The 19,806-nt window shown below is 31.3% G+C and overlaps 2 protein-coding genes and 1 long non-coding RNA gene across 8 annotated transcripts in view; all 3 read left to right on the plus strand.

The window, feature by feature from the left end:
• Nucleotides 1-8,366, plus strand: part of LOC134266761 (uncharacterized) — an 18,111-nt gene extending 9,745 nt beyond the window's left edge. For 2 of the 3 annotated variants that reach the window (XM_062748985.1, XM_062748988.1), the window contains 3 exons: nt 6,422-6,557; nt 7,765-7,822; nt 7,918-8,366. In XM_062748985.1, coding sequence (XP_062604969.1) covers nt 6,422-6,557; nt 7,765-7,822; nt 7,918-8,082 — 359 coding nt within the window. In that variant the 3' untranslated portion in view covers nt 8,083-8,366. The remainder of the gene's footprint in view (nt 1-6,421; nt 6,558-7,764; nt 7,823-7,917) is intronic. The other variant, XM_062748986.1, reaches the window with a different exon arrangement.
• Nucleotides 2,541-4,241, plus strand: LOC134266762 (uncharacterized). Its single transcript, XR_009992035.1, has 3 exons — nt 2,541-2,606; nt 2,855-3,005; nt 3,805-4,241. It is a non-coding gene; the product is annotated as an uncharacterized LOC134266762 (long non-coding RNA).
• Nucleotides 8,367-10,060: 1,694 nt separating the features above from the next.
• The window catches only part of LOC134266760 (uncharacterized), a 29,244-nt gene continuing 19,498 nt past the window's right edge, over nt 10,061-19,806 (plus strand). For all 4 annotated transcript variants that reach the window (XR_009992034.1, XM_062748982.1, XM_062748984.1 and 1 more), the window contains exon 1: nt 10,061-10,118. Coding sequence is in view for 3 of the 4 variants with exons in the window: in XM_062748982.1 (XP_062604966.1) it covers nt 10,100-10,118 (19 nt within the window). In the remaining variant the exon portion in view is untranslated. The remainder of the gene's footprint in view (nt 10,119-19,806) is intronic.

Raw genomic sequence — 19,806 nt, forward strand, 5'->3', positions numbered from 1 at the left:
TTAATGCAAGTGAAATAGGTGCATTGCAGACTTGACCATGCAGCTGCAAATAATAATATTTACACATGCTGTATTTGCATTCAGTTATGGCCTAACCCAATCTATTTTGGGATTTGTTTGTCAGTTTTTTTTATGATTGAAGAAATCAGAATAATTAATTATTTGATTTGTCTTATATGAATATTGCAGTAATATCAAGCTGTCATTATCTTTTAAACACACAGGATATACTAATCAAATAAATGAGATCATGAACGAGATGCTATATTTGGATCTTCTGGTTATAAGGATGATGACAATGGTGAAAGTGATGAAGAAGAGGCGGCCGGCTGGGGGGCGATGAATATAAGATGTGGAAAGATATATATCAAGGTTTGTGAATGGCACACGCTGATTGATTGATTTAATGATTGACTGTATATTTTTTAACGTCCATCTTGAAAATTTTCAATCATATGGAGACGCCACCACTTGCTGGTGGAGAGTTGCAAATTTTGTCTTAGGTCTATTAAGCAGGGAGGGATCTTTTTCATGCAGCACCTATTGCGATACAGGACCTCAGTTTATACGGTCTAATCCAAAGGACCGGTATCCACGTCCTACAGTGGGATTCGAGCCCGCCACGTAAGGATTGACTCCTTAGTACACGACTCTAGAGAAGATGCTCTAACCATTTCGCGAAGTGGGCGACACACTGTAATGAAGAATTAGTAACAAATTTAGTACTTTTTTATAACTATAAAAACAGCATCTGCTGTAAATAGAGTAAAACAAAGGTAGGAAAGATATGTTACATTCATTTTTACCTCACAATAAAAATCATATAAAATGATGGTATAGAATGTCACAAACATTATGACTCTATCTCCATTTCTATTTGTTTTCTCTGTGATATTTCTTTGAGAGTTATGTGAGTTGATTTCTTGATAATTTCACTGGAATGAAAATTTCGCTAAGTTAAAGATCAGCAGCTGAGAAGGCCTCATTTGTGTCTAACCTCAGTGGAGAGGGACTTTTGAAATTGAGAGAGAGGATCCATGTGATTTAAATCTATTAGTCTAGACAAAATTGTATGCAAATTATATGCACATTGCTAATATTGTTGATGTCCTGGCATACCCAACAGGCTAAAAAGTGATTCCCTAAATTTATGTTATTACTACATTAGTATGCAATTTACTACACAGTGGTATAATTTCAAAATTTTACTGACTTTTGATATGATTAAAATGTCTCAAACTCTAAGGAACTGGATGCAGTGATTTGTTACCGTTAAATATTCATGTAAATTACAGTGGTTTTTTTTGTTTGTCTTGATTTACATATCTATTGCTACTGTAGCATGTAACATGAAAGATTTAAAAGTTAAACAATTTGAATATTTTCTCTTGTATATTTTCTTTCAAGGAATACTGATTAATATGACAAGATGGAGGTGGATACCCTTTCAGATAGATGATTTATTGTTGGAGAGAGGAAAATATTGGACCTGCTTAAAAGGAGCATGTTTCAAAGAGTGAGGTGGACCAATACTCTGCTCTTTGTTGTTGAGGCAGAGAAACTAGCTGCAGGAGTAAACATTAATTCACCTGCACAGTACATATGTGGGTACATGTATTGCATACCAGTTTGAAGCTCATTTCTAAAGTTGAACATGTTTAATAATGAAAAGAACATTCAGAGTAAGATGTTTTGAGGATAACTTCAATCCTACATTTCATTAACATATGCATTGCATTGCTATAATGAAGTAAATTACTTTAAAGAAATGATTAATAGGTAGTGTTATTCATGATTTTAAAAAAAGGATTTGTTAATGAATAGTAAAGAAACATGCTACATTATAAACCATCAAAATTATAAAGAGACAGAATGAAAAAAAAATTATCAATAATGTCTTTTAGAAGCTTGAAAAAAAAAGAAATTTTAGGCCTTACAAAGAGAGAAGCATAATTGAATATGAGAAATAATAAAAAAAATATAAATATACAGTTTTTCATGTATTACTTAACAGAATTCCACATTTACCATTTCATTTTTATTGCAGGAGGGTCATGTAGGAAAATGGATGTCTACACAATTTTATGGAGAGAGAAATGCTTTTGCAATCTTGCTGCAACTTCTGGTCCTTCATTTTGGGGTATCATGGGATCAGTTTACCGTTGGCGCCAAATTTATTGATCTTTCTTAAGGATCAGCAAGACACATCTACAGAATGCAACTTCAGTATAGAGTATGTTTTACCAGTAATGCTTGTCATGATTAGATTTCTCTACATTTTCAAGAAAAGAAAACCTCTCATTTATTGCAATATTTTCGGCATTAATTTTTGATAAAAGTTTGTCTTCATATTGGGCATATTATATTTGGAAAAAATTTTATTCAGAAGCAAGAATAAAGTTTTCAAGTCTCATGTAAAGTCAATGCAGTGATATGAATATAAATCAAGGACAAAATAAAAAATACAGTAATTTCATACATTTTATATGGTATTACACGACTGTGCAATTTTAGGAATTAGGTTGCTGTGCAGTAGGTTTAACAGAAAACCAAGCAGTGGATTGTGTATTAAAAGAAGTCAAATAAAGAATACACATATATTGCAGGTATTAAATTTTATGCAATATGAATTTTAATTATTTTGAGTTATTTCAATTTAGTAACCTTTATAATGTTTAAAAACTTTAATGAATTATATACAGATATATATATGCACATATGTTTTTCTAAGGGTGTAAATTTATATCATTTGCTTTACATTCAATTTTACTGATCACTTGTATAGCTATTAGTTTATTTGATAAATTTTTTGTTCATAAAGGTATTAAAGGAAATGTTCTAAATTTACTTTTAGAACTTGAAGGCAGTATAATGGAGTCCTTGTGCATGTAATACAAGGAGTAAGAATTCCAAAGACCATGACAGCATTTCTGCCAATTTATCAGGCCTCCTAAATCCTGGATCAAGGCTTTTACTTTCAGAAATGAAAAGAAGAAAAAAGTGTGGTAAGTTTTAAAAAACTTATGTTTTTTTTGAGAGTCAGAATTAGTTGAATGATAGATAGCATCTATATGCTCCATCTAGTTTAGGGAAACCTCCTCCTAACTGCCACTTTCACACAAGAAGGCTCTGGAACTCTCCTTCCTGCTTCAAGAGGACCATGCTGCCACAAAACAAAATCACATTTTCCTGGTTCCTGAAGGCAGAGGGTGCAAACAGGGGTTCAAGATTATTATGAAAATTCTTGTTCAGAATGATGAACCTCATGCAACAAACACAGATTTCTAAACTCTGGTTTTTGGGATAATGCATGGAGATTGATTGATTGTATACTGTTTAATGTCCCTCTCAAGAATATTTCACTGATATGGAGACGTATGCATGGAGATTGACAACAGCATAGGATGCGAGGATCTTAAAATACTTTTCATTCTCCATAAAAACACCATGCAATTTCTGAACTGGAGTTTTCATACTGTAATGAACCTTGGATATAAGATATAATAAAATCTGTTTCTGCCTCTACAGCTTTGTTCAAAACTTGATGCTTTTCATCCACTTGTGTTAAAATATCCTACAAATATAGTAATAAAAATATTTACTAGAATGAAAAAAAAAGAAATATATGAGATAAAATGTTATTAAGTTTTTTAATACATTAAAATGAAAATGATTTTGTTGTAATTTTAATTCTTTAACCGTTGAAAAAAGTTCATTGAAGCAGCATTAAAACTTGATAATATATTTTCAGTACAGTACATACTTGCAATGTTGAATCCAACTGACTGCCCACTCTGTTTTCAGCTGCTGCCTCTAGAAAATGATTTCTGCTTGGAAGTGTCCCCTGGTGACATTGATTGTGCTCTGGCTAGCATAAGGATGGTAATAAGCTGACAACAGTAATTGTGAGATCTCCGAAATACATGTATACCAATTCTGATGTAGGAGGACCTTATCATAGAGGAAGAGTGAACATCATAACATTACCAGATAGCCAACCTATGTATAAGATAATAATACATCATACTTCCTGCATACTTGTGTTTTATTTGAATGGACAGCAAGGATTTTGGCAATTGGTACATGTACAACCTCTTCTCTTGCATCGCAGGTTTAAAATTTGCCTTTTTTCACAGGGAAAGTACCAGTAAATGTTAAATTTCATAATACATGTGCTTTATTTCTCATAGGATCTTTTTACTTTTAAAATTTATATTTAGTACTTTTATTTTCATTAACATATTACATTTTTAATAACTTTCAATTTATCAACACCATTGAAATATGTAATATGTATATATGTATTCCTTGTTTAAATTTTGGTAACGTATGAAAAATCTTATATTTTCAATGGTTTGGAATTATTTATACATGTATATGTATATGAAATCAATTTGTAAACAAATGTGCATGAACATTTTATTTTGTTTCTGTTTTCAACTTTTGGAATTGAATTGTGAATAATTTTTATGAACTGACAGTATCACAATTTTATTAATTTTAGTGGACAATTTTCATTTTTTGTCAGTTACATGTACCTAACATTTTAATAATAATCATTTTACAATTTATAATTATGGAATTGTTTATGTACCGATAAAAAAAATTGCTATAAAATATTGTGAGCATCATTTATGGCTGAGAATATTTTTCATTGCCAAACAAGACACATTGTTTGATTCTTTGATACTTTTCTACTTCTGTAAAAAAGATAGAGAGAAAAGAAAAGAATGAATAAAATACATTTTATTCATAAACTTGTTTTTTAATTACTGGAATAAAACTATATTCTAACATTCAGGAAAAATTCCTATGAAGACTTCACTCATCAAAGATCTTTAGGAGCAGGGTTAATTGCACATATAATTTTCCAAACTACCTACTGAATATGTGCAAATAATTACTTTTCCTTTCAAAATGGTAATTCTTCCTAAACAGTCATATGTGTGATAAAAAAATAAGAAATGTTATCATTTTTTTTGTTCTTGGCACACCTATACATTCCAGAGTAGAAATAAAGAAAGGAATGGTTAAAGTATCAAAATTATTAATTGAAAAAATATTAAACCTTTGTAAAATCATTTAAATGGCTGCATTTTTAGCCATCAATGAGAATGTATACCTCTCTACCCCCCCCCCCCCTTTTCAGGTCTACAGGCTTAACCCCTTTATGTTTTAACTGTTCATATGCAATCCAGGAATATGTTTTTTTAAATATGGGGAATTATACCTTGTTTCCTTGTGAAGTTTATTAACAAGTACGTTTTTCATGCAAATATTGGATTTCTTCTTTCATTTTACAAATAATTACTGCTCCCCGATCAATGCTTTGAAACGCTTGACTGTAAACAAACGTTTCATTGACCTAGAGTTTGCATGCATGACCATGCGGTGTCGGTCACGTTCGGAAGTGAGCACTCTTATTTGTTGTGCTTGTGTGTTTTGTGCATATATTTACTGCAACTCTCTTATATTGGATGCTATAACGATGTGTTCTGGTCTTTTTGCAACTTTACCTATTGCAAAATTCGCGATAGGTTTGTTATCGCTATTTACAGTCACCGGCACTTCGAGGTACATGGTGTACTTGGTCACTGGACAAATGCATTGGTGCGTGACGATGATTTGGGTGTATACATAATTAGAAAGTAACATTAGAACACAAACTAATATGGCGTCTATCGATGAAATATGGCGGCTATTTGTTTACACTCTCGGCTATTTTATGATGTCAGTAGAGCTTTAACGGCAGATTTCGTTATAAATGAAACCATAAATCTATTTAGGGCAGGGGTTGTTCAGGTCTTTTTATAAAATGTTGTCGATTTCGTTTTTCGACAATCTTCAATGACTTTCGGTCACTTAAATTTACTTATTCGTTTATCATAAATCGTTTAATTGCAGCATAAATGGATTTAAGAAACTTTTTCAGATAGTTTAACTCCGAAGCATGATATTGTCAAAGAAATTAGTTTGTTATCTCGAAATGCTATTTCATATATATGTTACAGTGAAAAGTTTTGTTTTTTTTTTGTAATGCAATGTGAGCTGTGTATACTTTTTTGTTTAAGATTCATGTAAATTAATCAAAATAATTACCATTTTCCAATTTAAGAGATTAAAATAAATATTTCCTTTGATCTTATCTACAATTATTCCAGTCACCTGCGTGGCTGAAATATAGGACAAAATTTGCAGCTCTACGTTTGCAAGTGGTGGCGTCTCCATCATCCTCACAATGTCAAGGGCTTGTGATTTCTCGAACTCCACATTTGTGTGGAGTTCGAGAAATCACAAACCCTTGACATTGTGAGGATGCGTCTCAATATGAGTGAATATTCTCGAGAGGGACGTTAAACAACGCACACAAAGAAATAAGGAAACCCCAAAATACGAAAATCTGAAAATATTTTCTTTATAGAAAACAAAACTGATGGATATGATATTGGACATGTGGTTGGTGCAGCTATTGGTGGGCTCGGTACAGGCTTGGGAATTTGGGCTGTTGTAATGTTCATTTTAAAAAAAAATCAAAAAAGCTTGAAGGATCAATCAAGGTTAGATTTTTATCAAGATTTAAAACATCCATAGACTAAAGAACAGACCTAGAAAAGCAAGTTTTAAATCCTATATATTTGTACAATTTTTGTTTAGACGTTCATAATTATGATGCGTTTCTTTGAATTTCAATTTGGTCGTGGGGAGTTCATTGAAAAAAAAATAAGGAAAGAAGTATCAATTTTAGGGGTTTACTCGTATTTGAATTGATACGAAACCATGAAAATGAAAGATTTTTTCAATTTTTTACAAATAGAAAACTAAGACGGAAATGTTAAAAAAAAAGCTTCCTTTTCAATTTAAGATGAACTGAAATATATATATATATATATATATATATATATATATATATATATATATATATATATATATATATATATATATATATATATATATATATATATATATATATATATATATATATACATTTATACAGAAAGCACAAAGAAATTCACTTTTATATGGATACCCACTTCTGCCTCAGCCCGCGGTTGAACTCTCGACCTTCGGAACCTGTCTCCTAGCAGTACAGGAACAGTGCGCTAGACCGCTCGGCTATCTAGGCAAGTAAAAAAAAAAAACTTGTTTTCGATGCCGATGGAATTCTCGCGGCGCTGTCCTTCACTATACGGTCATTGAGAATAGAAGTGAGTTACAGTAATTTGGACATTAATTTTAATAGAGGATTGTTAGAGTACAGTACATACTTGCAATGTTGAATCCAACTGACTGTCCACTCTGTTTTCAGCTGCTGCCTCTAGAAAATGATTTCTGCTTGGAAGTGTCCCCTGGTTTTCTCTTTTTTAAATGTTGAAGATGAAAGGTGTTCTTGGCATTGTAAAACCTGTCTACAAAGTACATGTATCAATACAAATCAAAATCAGTCAAAAAATATATATCAACCCGCGCATCCATTTTTTGTTTGTGGTAAGTACCCTTAAACCAATTAAATTCGCCGTCGCGAATAAAAGTTGGTTTACAGTATTCTTTCCCGTACGTAGTGCCTGGTACTTTTTAATTAAAATGTGCACGTCTTTCGGCCAAAACAAATTAATAGAAAACCGAGTCCCGTTTCACATTTTGCCACGATAAAAATCCTTCTATAGTGGAGCAAAGTACTTAATTATTTTCCCTTCACTACTATACACGTTCTTCTCAGATAAATGAAAAATAAAATCAATCAAGCCCTGTTGATCTTTTTTTCAGCGACTTGCAAGTGCAGTATGAAAATAAATATAGTTTTGAAATAGAAATCGGAAAAAGTGTAAGTTGTCTGTGCCATTATTTCATACAATATTCAAGAAAATGTTTAAGTGTTTATTTTTTTATTATGTGTTTTAATTTGTTTCATGGTAACAGAAAGGAGATCAAAAAGAACCCCTTGACGATGAAGACAAGGAATATTCTACAGTCACAAATGTACCGAAAAATAATGAGGACTTGTATAACCATCTTAATGAAGTAAAGGACGAAAATAACCTGGGCATTTATGACCATGCCCACCATGATTCAACAACTTCATGAGGAATTACATTGTAATACCTTATATGAACAATGTAGAACTTCCCTACAAATAAAATGATATACACAAGATGAGTATATCCTTCCGACTGTACCTTCCTTTATAAATATGGACAATTGATCTAAAAAGAAGAAGCAGATCAAACTAAGGACATTTCTATATGATAAATTTGATACACGAATATTAAAATATCGTATTCACATTATTTTGGCACATTTTGAATTGTTAAAAAAATCAGCTAGCATTTACCTAGGGGTCTACAGATACATTTCTTACAGCAGTAAGTTATTATATTTTGCAAGGAGGCATCTGCATGCTTCCTTTTAAGCTGGGTCAATAAATGAGATACATGTAGCTAACAAATAAAGTTTTAACAGGTCTGCTTCGGGCTTTATGGAATTTAATCTCGTGACCAACCCGTATTTATATTGTATTTAGATGTTTAAAAATGATACCTTATTTCTTAATTATCATTGCCTGACACTGTCGACAATCTTATATTTTAATGAATAAATGTCTGATATTTACCGTGTTTGTATATGTTTTACGTACGTACCCAACCTGCAAGGCACGTTGGTTTAAAAAAGGCTGAATGAAATTGAACGAAACTGTAACTGTTACACAGTATCACTGGGACCTCAATAAGTAACCAAGTAACCTTACAATCTAACAGTTCGTGTTTTCGATGTCAAAATAATAATAAACAAGATGTGTTTGTGAAACACTATGCGCTCGGCGGCAACAAGATCGAAAAAGCAATTTTTAGCATATAGGTCACAGTCAAAGTCACAAGGTCATTGGCCTTGATTTCATTTTAAAAAAAACTTTATTAGTGGAGTATGCATACCAAATATGAAGACCCTGTCTCCCATAGTTCAAAAGTTATGGCAAAAAGTCGAAAAAGATATTTTTAGCATATAGGTCACAGTCAAGTTAACAAGGTCATTGACCTTGATGTCATTTGAAAGAACTTTATTCTTGGAGTATGCATACCAAATATGAAGTCTGTATCTCTTATGGTTCAAAAGTTATGGCGAAGGTTAAAGTTGACAACAGACGGACAGACAAACAGATAAAGAGACAAACAGATGAACAGACAAACAGACAAGATAAAAACAATATACGCCCTGGATCTATCGATCCGGGCGTTTAAAAATACAAGGACAGACCGAAATACAAAAATGTTTGGATGTACATACATGTATTGTTGTCGGTTCCCTGAATTCTTGAAAATTATTCATTTCCTTATTTGCTATAGATAGCTGAAATTATCTTTTTTTAGTCTGTTTTTTTAACACATCTGTTTGTGCAAATTGATTTTTCAAAAAACGATAATATTCTTTTTCTTTCAGAATTACCAGTTTTTTCCCCCTATACCTATTGTGATTTCAATATTTTTATCTATTACTTACTTCCAGATTTTATTGCTAATTTGGGAAAAAATAGATTAATTTTTAATTGCCGTGTACATGTATGATATTTAATTTTTCATATATTCACGATTTTAAAAAAGGATGTCTCTGACGTCTCTTAATGTTAAAATTCAATTTACAGCTGACTTTCTGATCATCATTTGTTATATTTTTTGGTAACAAAAAATGTAACCTTCGTGACGTACATTAAGTTGAGTAATCGTAGCTGTTAAAGTAAAAGGGAGCTTTTTTGTCATTTTATGAATGCCTCCTGATAGATCTAGATAATCTTTCTTTAAGTACGTCATAAAACCACTTTACACAAAAGAATTATAACCGATACAAAAGGAGAAAAGACAAAATAGACAAATACTCTTTATTAATTCTTTATAAAATATTTCATCTTGTGTCACATATCATATCTAAACAATTGAATCGAATATTTCTCCCCACCCTTTCAAACGCTTTAAAGAATTAAACTTTATTTCTAAGTTATGAGATACTCAATTTATCATATCGATATGCACGAAACAAGGAAGCATTTCAAATCCCATTAAAGTTATTTTCACATCAGCCCTTGGCATTTCATTATAGTAGATGTACAACAATGACAGGAAGTTCTCTTGGTAAGAGTATTCTCTCTCTCTCTCACCAAAGAAAAAATAATGTTCTTTGTGATCTTATAATTTTCTTGTTTGCAGTTTTATAACTTCACAGTTATTATAAGGCTGCCCGAAGGCTTAAAATGTCTTGAAAATATACGTTTTATTTTGAGCTAGATTGGAAATTATTAATCCTCATCACTAAAAACGAGTTATATTTAAGTACAGCTCCGTGTAAAGGGTGATATATGAGGGTTCTCAGAATTTGATGATTTTCCACATATAGATTTCCCTTGCACTATGAACCATGTATGTAAAATAAAAAATGTTTTGGTTCATGGTTACTAAGGAAACGTGGTTAAAGACATTTCCTTAGTAACCTGCAAATTTTGAACTTGGATGGACGATAAAATTCCTTATCTTTGGGGCACTAATTAAATGTAATTAATAGAGAAATTTCTTTTTTATTGCTTTTATTCTCAAGATAAGCATATTAACTGCTTTCACAATAAAAAACATAGAAATAAGATTTAAGATATTTGTATGATAGATATGGGTATATATACATGTTTTTCCTTTTTTGTTGACTCAGCAATTTCTTTGATATTGGAATTTTTCGGTGTCGATTTACTCAAATGATGGACCTGATACAGACATCATGTCTATCTAATGTAAAAGCAGAGGATTTGTTCTTTAAGAATTTGAATTCAGAAGCGTATAATTTTTTTAACTTCCTATCCGTTGCCTAGCAACAAAAATGGATGTTTTTATGAATGAAAAGAGAAAAAAATGTAAAATCCTGTAATCATACACCACATAACTTCTTATTTTTAAATTTTGAAAATAAATTTTACAAGAATTAAAATTTGGAGACTTTTCTGCAAATTAGGGACCATTTTGCGATTTCATATTTCCATGGTAACAGCAATTTCTCCTTAGCAACACATCATAGAATGATGATTTCAGCACATTCATGCACAATTTTTATAGATTCTTCAATCATTTTGTAAAAAATGAGTCAGGCAGATTTTAAGAAAGCAATTCGTATCTTATTCAATTCTTTTTATAACTGGATAATCCCATGGCAACGATTTTGAGCACATAGCAAACGATATAAACTATGAAGAGTTGTAAGCATTTCAACAGTTTGGTGAAAGAGTTTAGTACGCTAACTCACTATTACGTCTACATTCTAAACCCATGTAGATCCTAAATTAATGCTATTGACAATTTGGCAAGAAAATATTTGTTGAATGCATTAGATTTGAATGATAATTTTAAAACTAATAATTTTTGAAAGTGAAAGCATTAGCATATTTTAAAATATTCTTGGATAAATTTTATGAGGATAAAAGTTTCTGAAATATTTTCTTACGTTTTATGCATATATAAATTAAATATATATAATTGAAAAATACGCTGTTTTAGTTGTAATCCCTTTCCAAATTAATAAAAAACTTAACATTTCTTTGGGGGGGTTGACTGTAAACAAATGCCCCCCTCCTCCCCTCCTCCTGTGAAACGAAAAAAAACTTTATTATGATTATTATGGTAAGAATTTGTAAAATTCATATTACATGTACATGTACCTATAAATGTACTTTTTTCACGGGAATAATTTCTTTAGATTTCTATCGTAAAAACACGTTTTACCAAAATTTTAGAGTTATTTCTCTTTGTTTTTCCAACAGTCATCTTATTAATCAGAAAACACATAATTGTAAATGCTCAAGTATTGCATTCTGAAAATATAGAAGTTATTGTCTTGGCTTAGATTAAAAGTAATGTTTTGTGTTAGAGTGAAAGTTGGTAAGGCATTATGTTTGAACAATCATGATTTGATTTCGATAATACAATCTTTGTAAAGGCGAAGTATTTAAAATATAGATACACAAATAACAGCTAGAAACGGTACATGATAATAATCCTTTGAACAATCACGATTTCATATCGGTACATATCGGTACGTTTTTGTGGATATTAACATTAAAGAAAACTTCTTAAAACAGAAAGTATTCTATACAATAATATAGAAATATCAAAGCAATAAACTATGGCAGAAATAATTCAGAGAATTTGTGTCCCCGCTAAGGTAAAAAAAAAGGAAGATGCTCAGATTGTGGGTCGACCACCACCCCACCCCTCCTTTACCGGATTTGCAGAATTATCAAATGTAAATGTACGAGGGCCGTTCAAAAATTACACGGACTTGTTGCAAAGAAAAATATTTGACGATATAATCGGGCAAAATGTCACACATAATGTAAAAGAATCTTTACTTATCTGGTCTTCCAAATTTCATATTAAAATGTTGTAAATTGGTATCAATTTTGAGTGATTTTTCAAGACATATCAAAATGATATAATTAAGTCACGGAGCAGTAGAATCTTCGACGTCACAGGCATTATAAAAATCACATTGTGATATAACTTTCATTTTCTCAACATTTTCCCAAGAGTACCTGTACAGTTTGAGTTATATCTACTCAACATCCAAATATCATTTCTTGTCAAGTTTAAAATCTATTAAATAAGTAAAGAATATTCTTTTTCTGGTTTAAAATCAAAAGCTACAAGTATTTGTGAGATAAAGTGTGATATTTTGACTCTCAATCACGTTCTTTACAGTCTGGATAAAGTTTTTGTTGATAAGTTTCTTCCCGTCCTGTCGTATAGCCTTTTTACAGAAGTCTAACGGTTTAAAATTTCATTTTGCTATTTGTGTACGAATGTCACGAATACCCTAGTTTGCTACATGTTTTATTATGCATATTTTGGATCTATGTTGTCGATATCTTGAGCATTAACATAATTTAACAAAAGTGTGGTGTGTGGCAACGCACTTTGAAAAAAATTACGCACTTTGAAAATTTTTTTCAAAGTGCGTAAAATTTTTCAAAGTGCGTTAAATTTTGGACACACTCAACGCACTTAGAAAAATTTTTTAAAAGTGCGTTAAGAATGCACATAAACATTTTTTACCATGGAGGCTTTAACACACTTTGAAAAAAAAGATATGTATGAAAATAAAAATCATAGACTTAGATCTTAGTAATAGAGGAAATCAAATTGTAATAATTATATCTTTCGAAAAACTTTTTTTAAATTTACATGAACTCATTTAACCTCATTGAGAACAAGGAGAAGACGAGTAGAAGGTCTCTCATCCCAACTCTTGTTTTCTTAAACATTGTACATAGCCGTCGGTAGCAAATTGAAAGTTGATCCCACAGGTAAACCCCAATTTTTAATGCATACATGTATATATTATGTGTATCTTTGCAAAATATTTATATGCCTACATTTAACCCCCCTTTCCGGTACTGATGCCTATGCTACACCCAAATATATGTGTTTACATAACTGGTATGACGTTGAAAACTTTCAATAAATTTAAGTTTACATAAAATGCATGCAAACTTGAAAAAAATTAAGTACAGTAAAGCATTTAAGCGAGAAAAATTTTTCAAAGTAAGGAAAAATCTAAATCGCTCACTTTCACATCCTGAAGTGACCTATTCACAGAAGAATTATCAAACAGGTTCAATTAATTATCATACCTAAGATTTGCAGGAATATTGACAAATCTATACACAGTTTTTCAAAGTGCGTTAATATGGTCCATATTAACTCACTTTGAAAAGAAATTTTATTTTTTCAAAGTGCGTTGACTTGGTCCCAAAATTTAACGCACTTTGAAAAATTTTTTCAAAGTGCGTAATTTTTTAAAGTGCGTTGTAACAGTGGTGCGTTGTCAATTCAGGAGACGTCATTTTCACAGTCGTTTTCACAGGAATCACATCAGAGAAAAATCACTATATTTCTGAAAGTACTTCAAATATCACGCCAGAAATCTAAATACATAATAATAGAACAATTTAAAGATACATTTGAGAAAATTTTTGAAAAAATATTGCGAATTATAGAAAATTAATCAGTTAAATTTAAGATTCTGCATGTTTTTGCTTCAATTTTTTTGTCGTGCTCCGTACCTCTCCATCAGCGATATCAACATACCTATAATTTTAATAGAATTTATTTAAAATACAGAAATTTTGCCCAAAATGTATTGGAATTAAAATGTGTGCATGAAAATTCATTTTAGATAAAATATTTTATCACATTATATTGATGATGTTATTCCAAAGTTTGTACACGCCATACGTCATAACTTCTTCATTTCATATGCTGAATACAACTATTTATATAGAATGTGTAAATAAAAGTGTTTTGGCAACGAGTACCCGGTTAACCGGCTAACCGTCGAACGATGCGAGTATCGGTTAGTAAAACTGCTATTCGGTTACTCTGATAGAATATATTCTCATAGTAAAGGCATAGAAAATAAATGATTCATAATTTATAAATGTACTAGTATACTAACTTACACATTTCCCTAATTTTAGGTACCGTTAGACTTGATCTATTGCATGGTTGTAGTGGATCAAACAGTTTTGATTAGTTTTCACAGTTTATATAATTGATAGCTTTGATTGCTTGGGGTATACATCTTTTGAAGGCCTGAGTTAAACATGTAATTACCTCATTTGATAATTTAACGAGATGCCGCCGCAGACAAAATAAGCTTGGAGTTGTAACAGAAGAACTAAAAGAAGGGCTAAAAAGGAAAATGTAAAATGGTGATTGACGATGACATATTTATTTGTCTTCTTCGTGTGTCGAATTCCTTATTTTCTTTATTTTAAAACTGTAAATCTTTGACGATATCGTATGTGTGTATTGTATACATAATGTCCATTTACAGTATATTTGCGGATTACTTCTACCTATAGTATAGAATAAGATAAATTGCAAGCAGTAGATCACATACACATGTTTGTATTCACGTTTGATAAGGCCAAAAATTTACACAAAACATGGTGTTTAAATTAGCCTTAACTACACAGTACTAATACATGTAATAGATTGAATTAGAATATAAAGTCCACAGACAACCTGTATTACATGTAATTAACTTTAAATCTTTGAGCGTGGTTGATGCCAAGATAAGGAAGAAAGATAATGCCAAAATTTATGGGGGGGGGGACTTTAAGAATGGAAGTTTGAGCTATAGGGAGTTATGGTATAAAAGTGCAAAACTCTAAAAATTGTGAAAAGTTTACAGGCGGACAGACAGACAAACGGACGACGGACAAAATGTGATCAGAAAAGCTTACTTGAGCCCTCTGCTCAGGTGAGCTAAAATGAAAAAAGGGGGTGGGGTGGGGTTGAGTAGAAGAGTCCAACTTTGTGTGTGGTGGATATTACCCATGAGACAAACCTATGCTTTCATAGGCAGATCCAGAAGGGATGAATGGAACATCCCGTTATTTTAGCACACACACTCCTTCAAACACACAGAGAGAGAGAGCAAGAGAGAGAGAGAGAGATTTTTCTGTATTTAGTCGATCAATCTCTGCCTGCTAGATGAAGTTTTGCGAATTTGCTTTCCTTCCCTTCAGAACCCTAACTCCAGGCCCCGAACCAAGTTACATGCAAGGTTTCACTTTGATTTCATCGGAAGATTCCATCGATGTCCTATGTCATATTTGGACAATCTTCTGAAGTAACTGATTTTCAGAAGTATGCATAAAACGTCATAAAAAGGAGTGTGCAAAAGAAAATATCCCTCTTCTTATATTTATATTAAGATATTTTAATTAATGAAAAGAATCGTTTAAATTGTCCCCGCATGAATCCCTTTTTTCTGAGAATTATCTTTTGCTGTAGTTTTAAAATGTAGGTTTGATTTGAGGGCCCACCCCTGTTGTTGCCGGAAGGTCAAAATATGAAAATTCAAGTATTAAAAAAAAAGTGCCAAAAAGTTAGAGACCCCCCCATTCCTTAAAAAGAACGTTAGAGTGCGATGCAGAGGTTTGTTTTTGTTTTGTTTAATGTATTTTATTTAATTTTTTGTCAACTTAGTCTACATTTTTAAAGTCTTAATCTATAATTTTATTTCACAATGAAGTGGAAATATAAGGAGTCACTGTCTAGTTAGTGTAGTATGCCAGGGACATCAACGAAAGTGTGTAACATGGGATAATTTATGCATAACGGGCGAAGCCACTATCGTTGATGCCCTGGCATACTACACTAACTAGACAGTGATTCCTTAAATATATACATTTACATGTATATATATTTTGTACCGGCAATCATTTAAATGCCAATGTTCCGTGAACTTGATTGTAAACCAAAACTGTTGTAGTTCTTTTATATAGATTATATTGGTTGCTATGTGCTCAAAATCAATGCCATGGGATTATCCAGTAATAAAAAGAATTGAATAAGATGCGAATTGCTTTCTTTAAATCTGCCTGATTCATTTGATACAAAATGATTGAAGAATCTTTAAAAATTGTGAATGAATGTGCTAAAATTATCATTCTACGATGTGTTGCTAAGGAGACTGTTGCTGTTACCATGGAAATATGAAATCGTAAAATGGTCCCAAATTTGCAGAAAAGTCTCTAAGTTTTAATTCTTGTTAAATTTGTTTTCAAAATTTAAAAATAAGAAGTCATGTGTTGTTTGATTGCAGGATTTTACATTTTTTCTCTTTTCATTCAATAAAACATCAATTTTTGTTGCTAGGCAACGGATAGGAAGTTAAAAAAATTACATGTTTCTGAATTCAAATTCTGAAAGAACAAATCCTCTGCTTTTACATTATATACACACGATGTCTGTATCAGGTCCATCATTTGAGTAATTCGACACCAAAAAATTCCAAAATCAAGGAAATTGCTGAGTCAGCAAAAAAGGAAAAACATGTATATATACCCATATCTATCATAAAAATATCTTAAATCTTATTTCTATAATTTTTATTGTGAAAGCACTTAAGATGTTGATTTTGACAAATAAAAGCAATAAAAAAGAAATTTCTCTATTAATTACATTTAATTAGATATAAGGGATTTTTTCGTCCATCCAAGTTCAAAATTGGATGGTTGCTAAGGAACTTTCTTTACACACGTTTCCATAGTAACCATGAATCAAAACATTTATTTTTCACACATGGTTCATAGTGCAAGAGAAAACTATGTGCGGAAAATCATCAAATTCTGAGAACTTTCTTATATCACCTTTATGCCTATTTTGCATGATTTTTACACGGAGCTGAACTTAATTACAAGTATTTTCCTGTTTTTTTTTTTTTTTTTTTTGTTTTTTTTTAAATTGTCATTATTTATATTGGTTGCTTGCTATGTATTTAAATCTCGTGCACTCGCCTTCTTTTGCTTGCAAATAAATTGTGAAATGCATTTAAAAATCAAATTTATTAAAACACCTGGGGCTTGTAACATAAAGCTTGCTAAGTTTTTGACTTAAGTAGGGTCATAAGTATGTTTTAGGCACAATCTTAGGACCTGCCTAAGTACTACTTAAGTATGTCTTAAACCGTAACATAAAGCGAACTTAGGTCGGTCATAGCTAAGTCAAACTTGTGTTAAAAAAAATTTCATATGAGTCAACCTATGGTTTTTTTATTTTATATGGATATACTGCTAAAAGTGATTCATTTAGGGGTTTAATTAAATACAAATTTAAGTTGATGTCCTTATCTATCGGTTTAAGTTATGTTAGATTTGATTTCGTATTGAAATTATAATTGTGTTATAAATTAAAAGGAATGTCTGAAAACAAATACTGCACGGTCAGAAACTGGCGATTTGTGGTTCTTTGTAAATGTTCACGGCAATTGTTTTATCACCTGAGATGTTTTCAGTTTACCTTTTGTAACTCTTTTGTTTTGACAAATGTTCACTTGCCCTGTTATTATCGAACACAAGACAAGATAATCGACCGCCTATCCATTGAAATTGAAACTTTAAAAAGTTCAATATATTCTGAATCCCCGCTATGTATCAGGCCATCCATGTCAGAAGCAAAAACTGCAGAAGTTTTACGATATACTTATTTGCAATTTAATCAAGGATACAAAAAAATCGGGATATTTTTTCGTATGTCTCCACTTATTAACTCTCTCTCTCTCTCTCTCTCTGTGTGTGTGTGTGTGTGTTTGGAGTGATATTGGAATCAGTGATCACTCCCCCTTCCCCCCAAAGAAAAAATAAAATTCTGAAATCAGTGTCAAATATAGATAATTATTTTCTTTAATGCATAAAATGAATAGAGGAATGTTTTAACATCGAAAGTCAACATTATTAATTCTAAATATATGTACAAGGAAGTTAAGATATACTTAAGTCACCTCTAGCGGCCGCCTAAGTTTTGCTATGATTGTCAAATCTTAGTACGCTTCTAGTTACGGTCTTAAGTTTTAGACTGTACTTAAGTCCTACTTAAGTACGGTCTTAAACTTAAGTAGCCTTTATGTTACGACCCCCTGGATTTTAAGACTTACAAAACACTTAAAACAATTTAAACAATTTACAAGACATTAGTATAATTTTTTTTCTATATATTTTTTATGACAAAAGCTCAACGTGTAAAAGTTAAATGCAAGTGTTTTACATTTTGCGTTTTGAAATTTAATTCAGAAAATTCTAAATTAAAAAATGCTTGAGATTTAGAGCCATATACTATAGCTTGCGACTAATAAAGAAAGAACATTGCAGGTTGCAGGTGCCCCCCCCCCCCCTTTGTGATCAGAATATGAATATCACAATACTAGTGAAAATAAGTTGCTGGTCATCCTAATACGTCTCCGCAATAAATTAAATGATGAATAAAATAATATTTTGCATCGATATCACCTTTTCATTCTTGCATATTCCATAGGTCAATATATTTATACTCGTACTGTAAACGTGACTACGTTCAACAAATGACGTTGTAGATATTAATAACGCCATAAACGCCAAATTTTAGCATTTTAAAAGAAAACTTTGAAATTATTTAGCAAAAAATCTACCGAAAAGACATACTGATTTTTCTTTATATTAATGGTTTTGATTTTACCTCATCTTGACATTTTGAAATTCCTGAAAAAATCGTCTATGTCTTTAAAAAGTTATTTAACCTTTTTAAAAGAAACTATTTTTACAAAATTGGCTTAAAAACGTCATTTTTCCATATACGAGGGGTGATCAAAAAGTTCGCGAACTATCTCTATATCTACAAAACCACAATTCAGATAAGAAAGAAATTTGGCACACACATAACCATACACAAGTTCTATAAATAGCACATGCTGAATAAAGTTTTGCCTCTTGTTGCCTCTTGTTTGTGACGTCACAGTGTGAAAATGACGTCACTATGTAGGTCACTTGTGACGAAAAATGGTTATCTCAGTCGTACTCGTTCAATAAACGACTGTACAATTTATTCTTTATCTTAGAAATCCCGTTGCCGTAGCATATACTATTTTGTACACATTTTATTAAGACAAATGACTTCCCGTATGTTCAATCAATGTAAGGATTGATCGTTTAAGTGAAGAAAGGCAGATGGTTAAAAATGATACTTGTCACGTTACCCTGTGAAAGCAAATTTGAAAAGATATGTGTTTTTTATTAAGCAATGTGCTATCAAAGACATTCAATTTACACTTTGAAAATAGTTGAATATTTAAACAATAATTTAACTATTAAATACCTAAGATATCGTTTCATTTAGATTTTAAACATATTAGATATGATAAAAAGGAGGCACCCATTCTCTATCCACCTTGAAAAAACGTCTCTCGTAAGAAAGAAGATTTGTGTTTTAATTGTCGACATGCTTATTTTTGGAAAGGATA

This window comes from Saccostrea cucullata, unplaced genomic scaffold, assembly GCF_032062105.1.
Source record: "Saccostrea cucullata isolate Sc308-1 unplaced genomic scaffold, CSIRO_AGI_Scuc_v1 ctg2945, whole genome shotgun sequence".
NCBI lineage: Eukaryota > Metazoa > Mollusca > Bivalvia > Ostreida > Ostreidae > Saccostrea > Saccostrea cuccullata.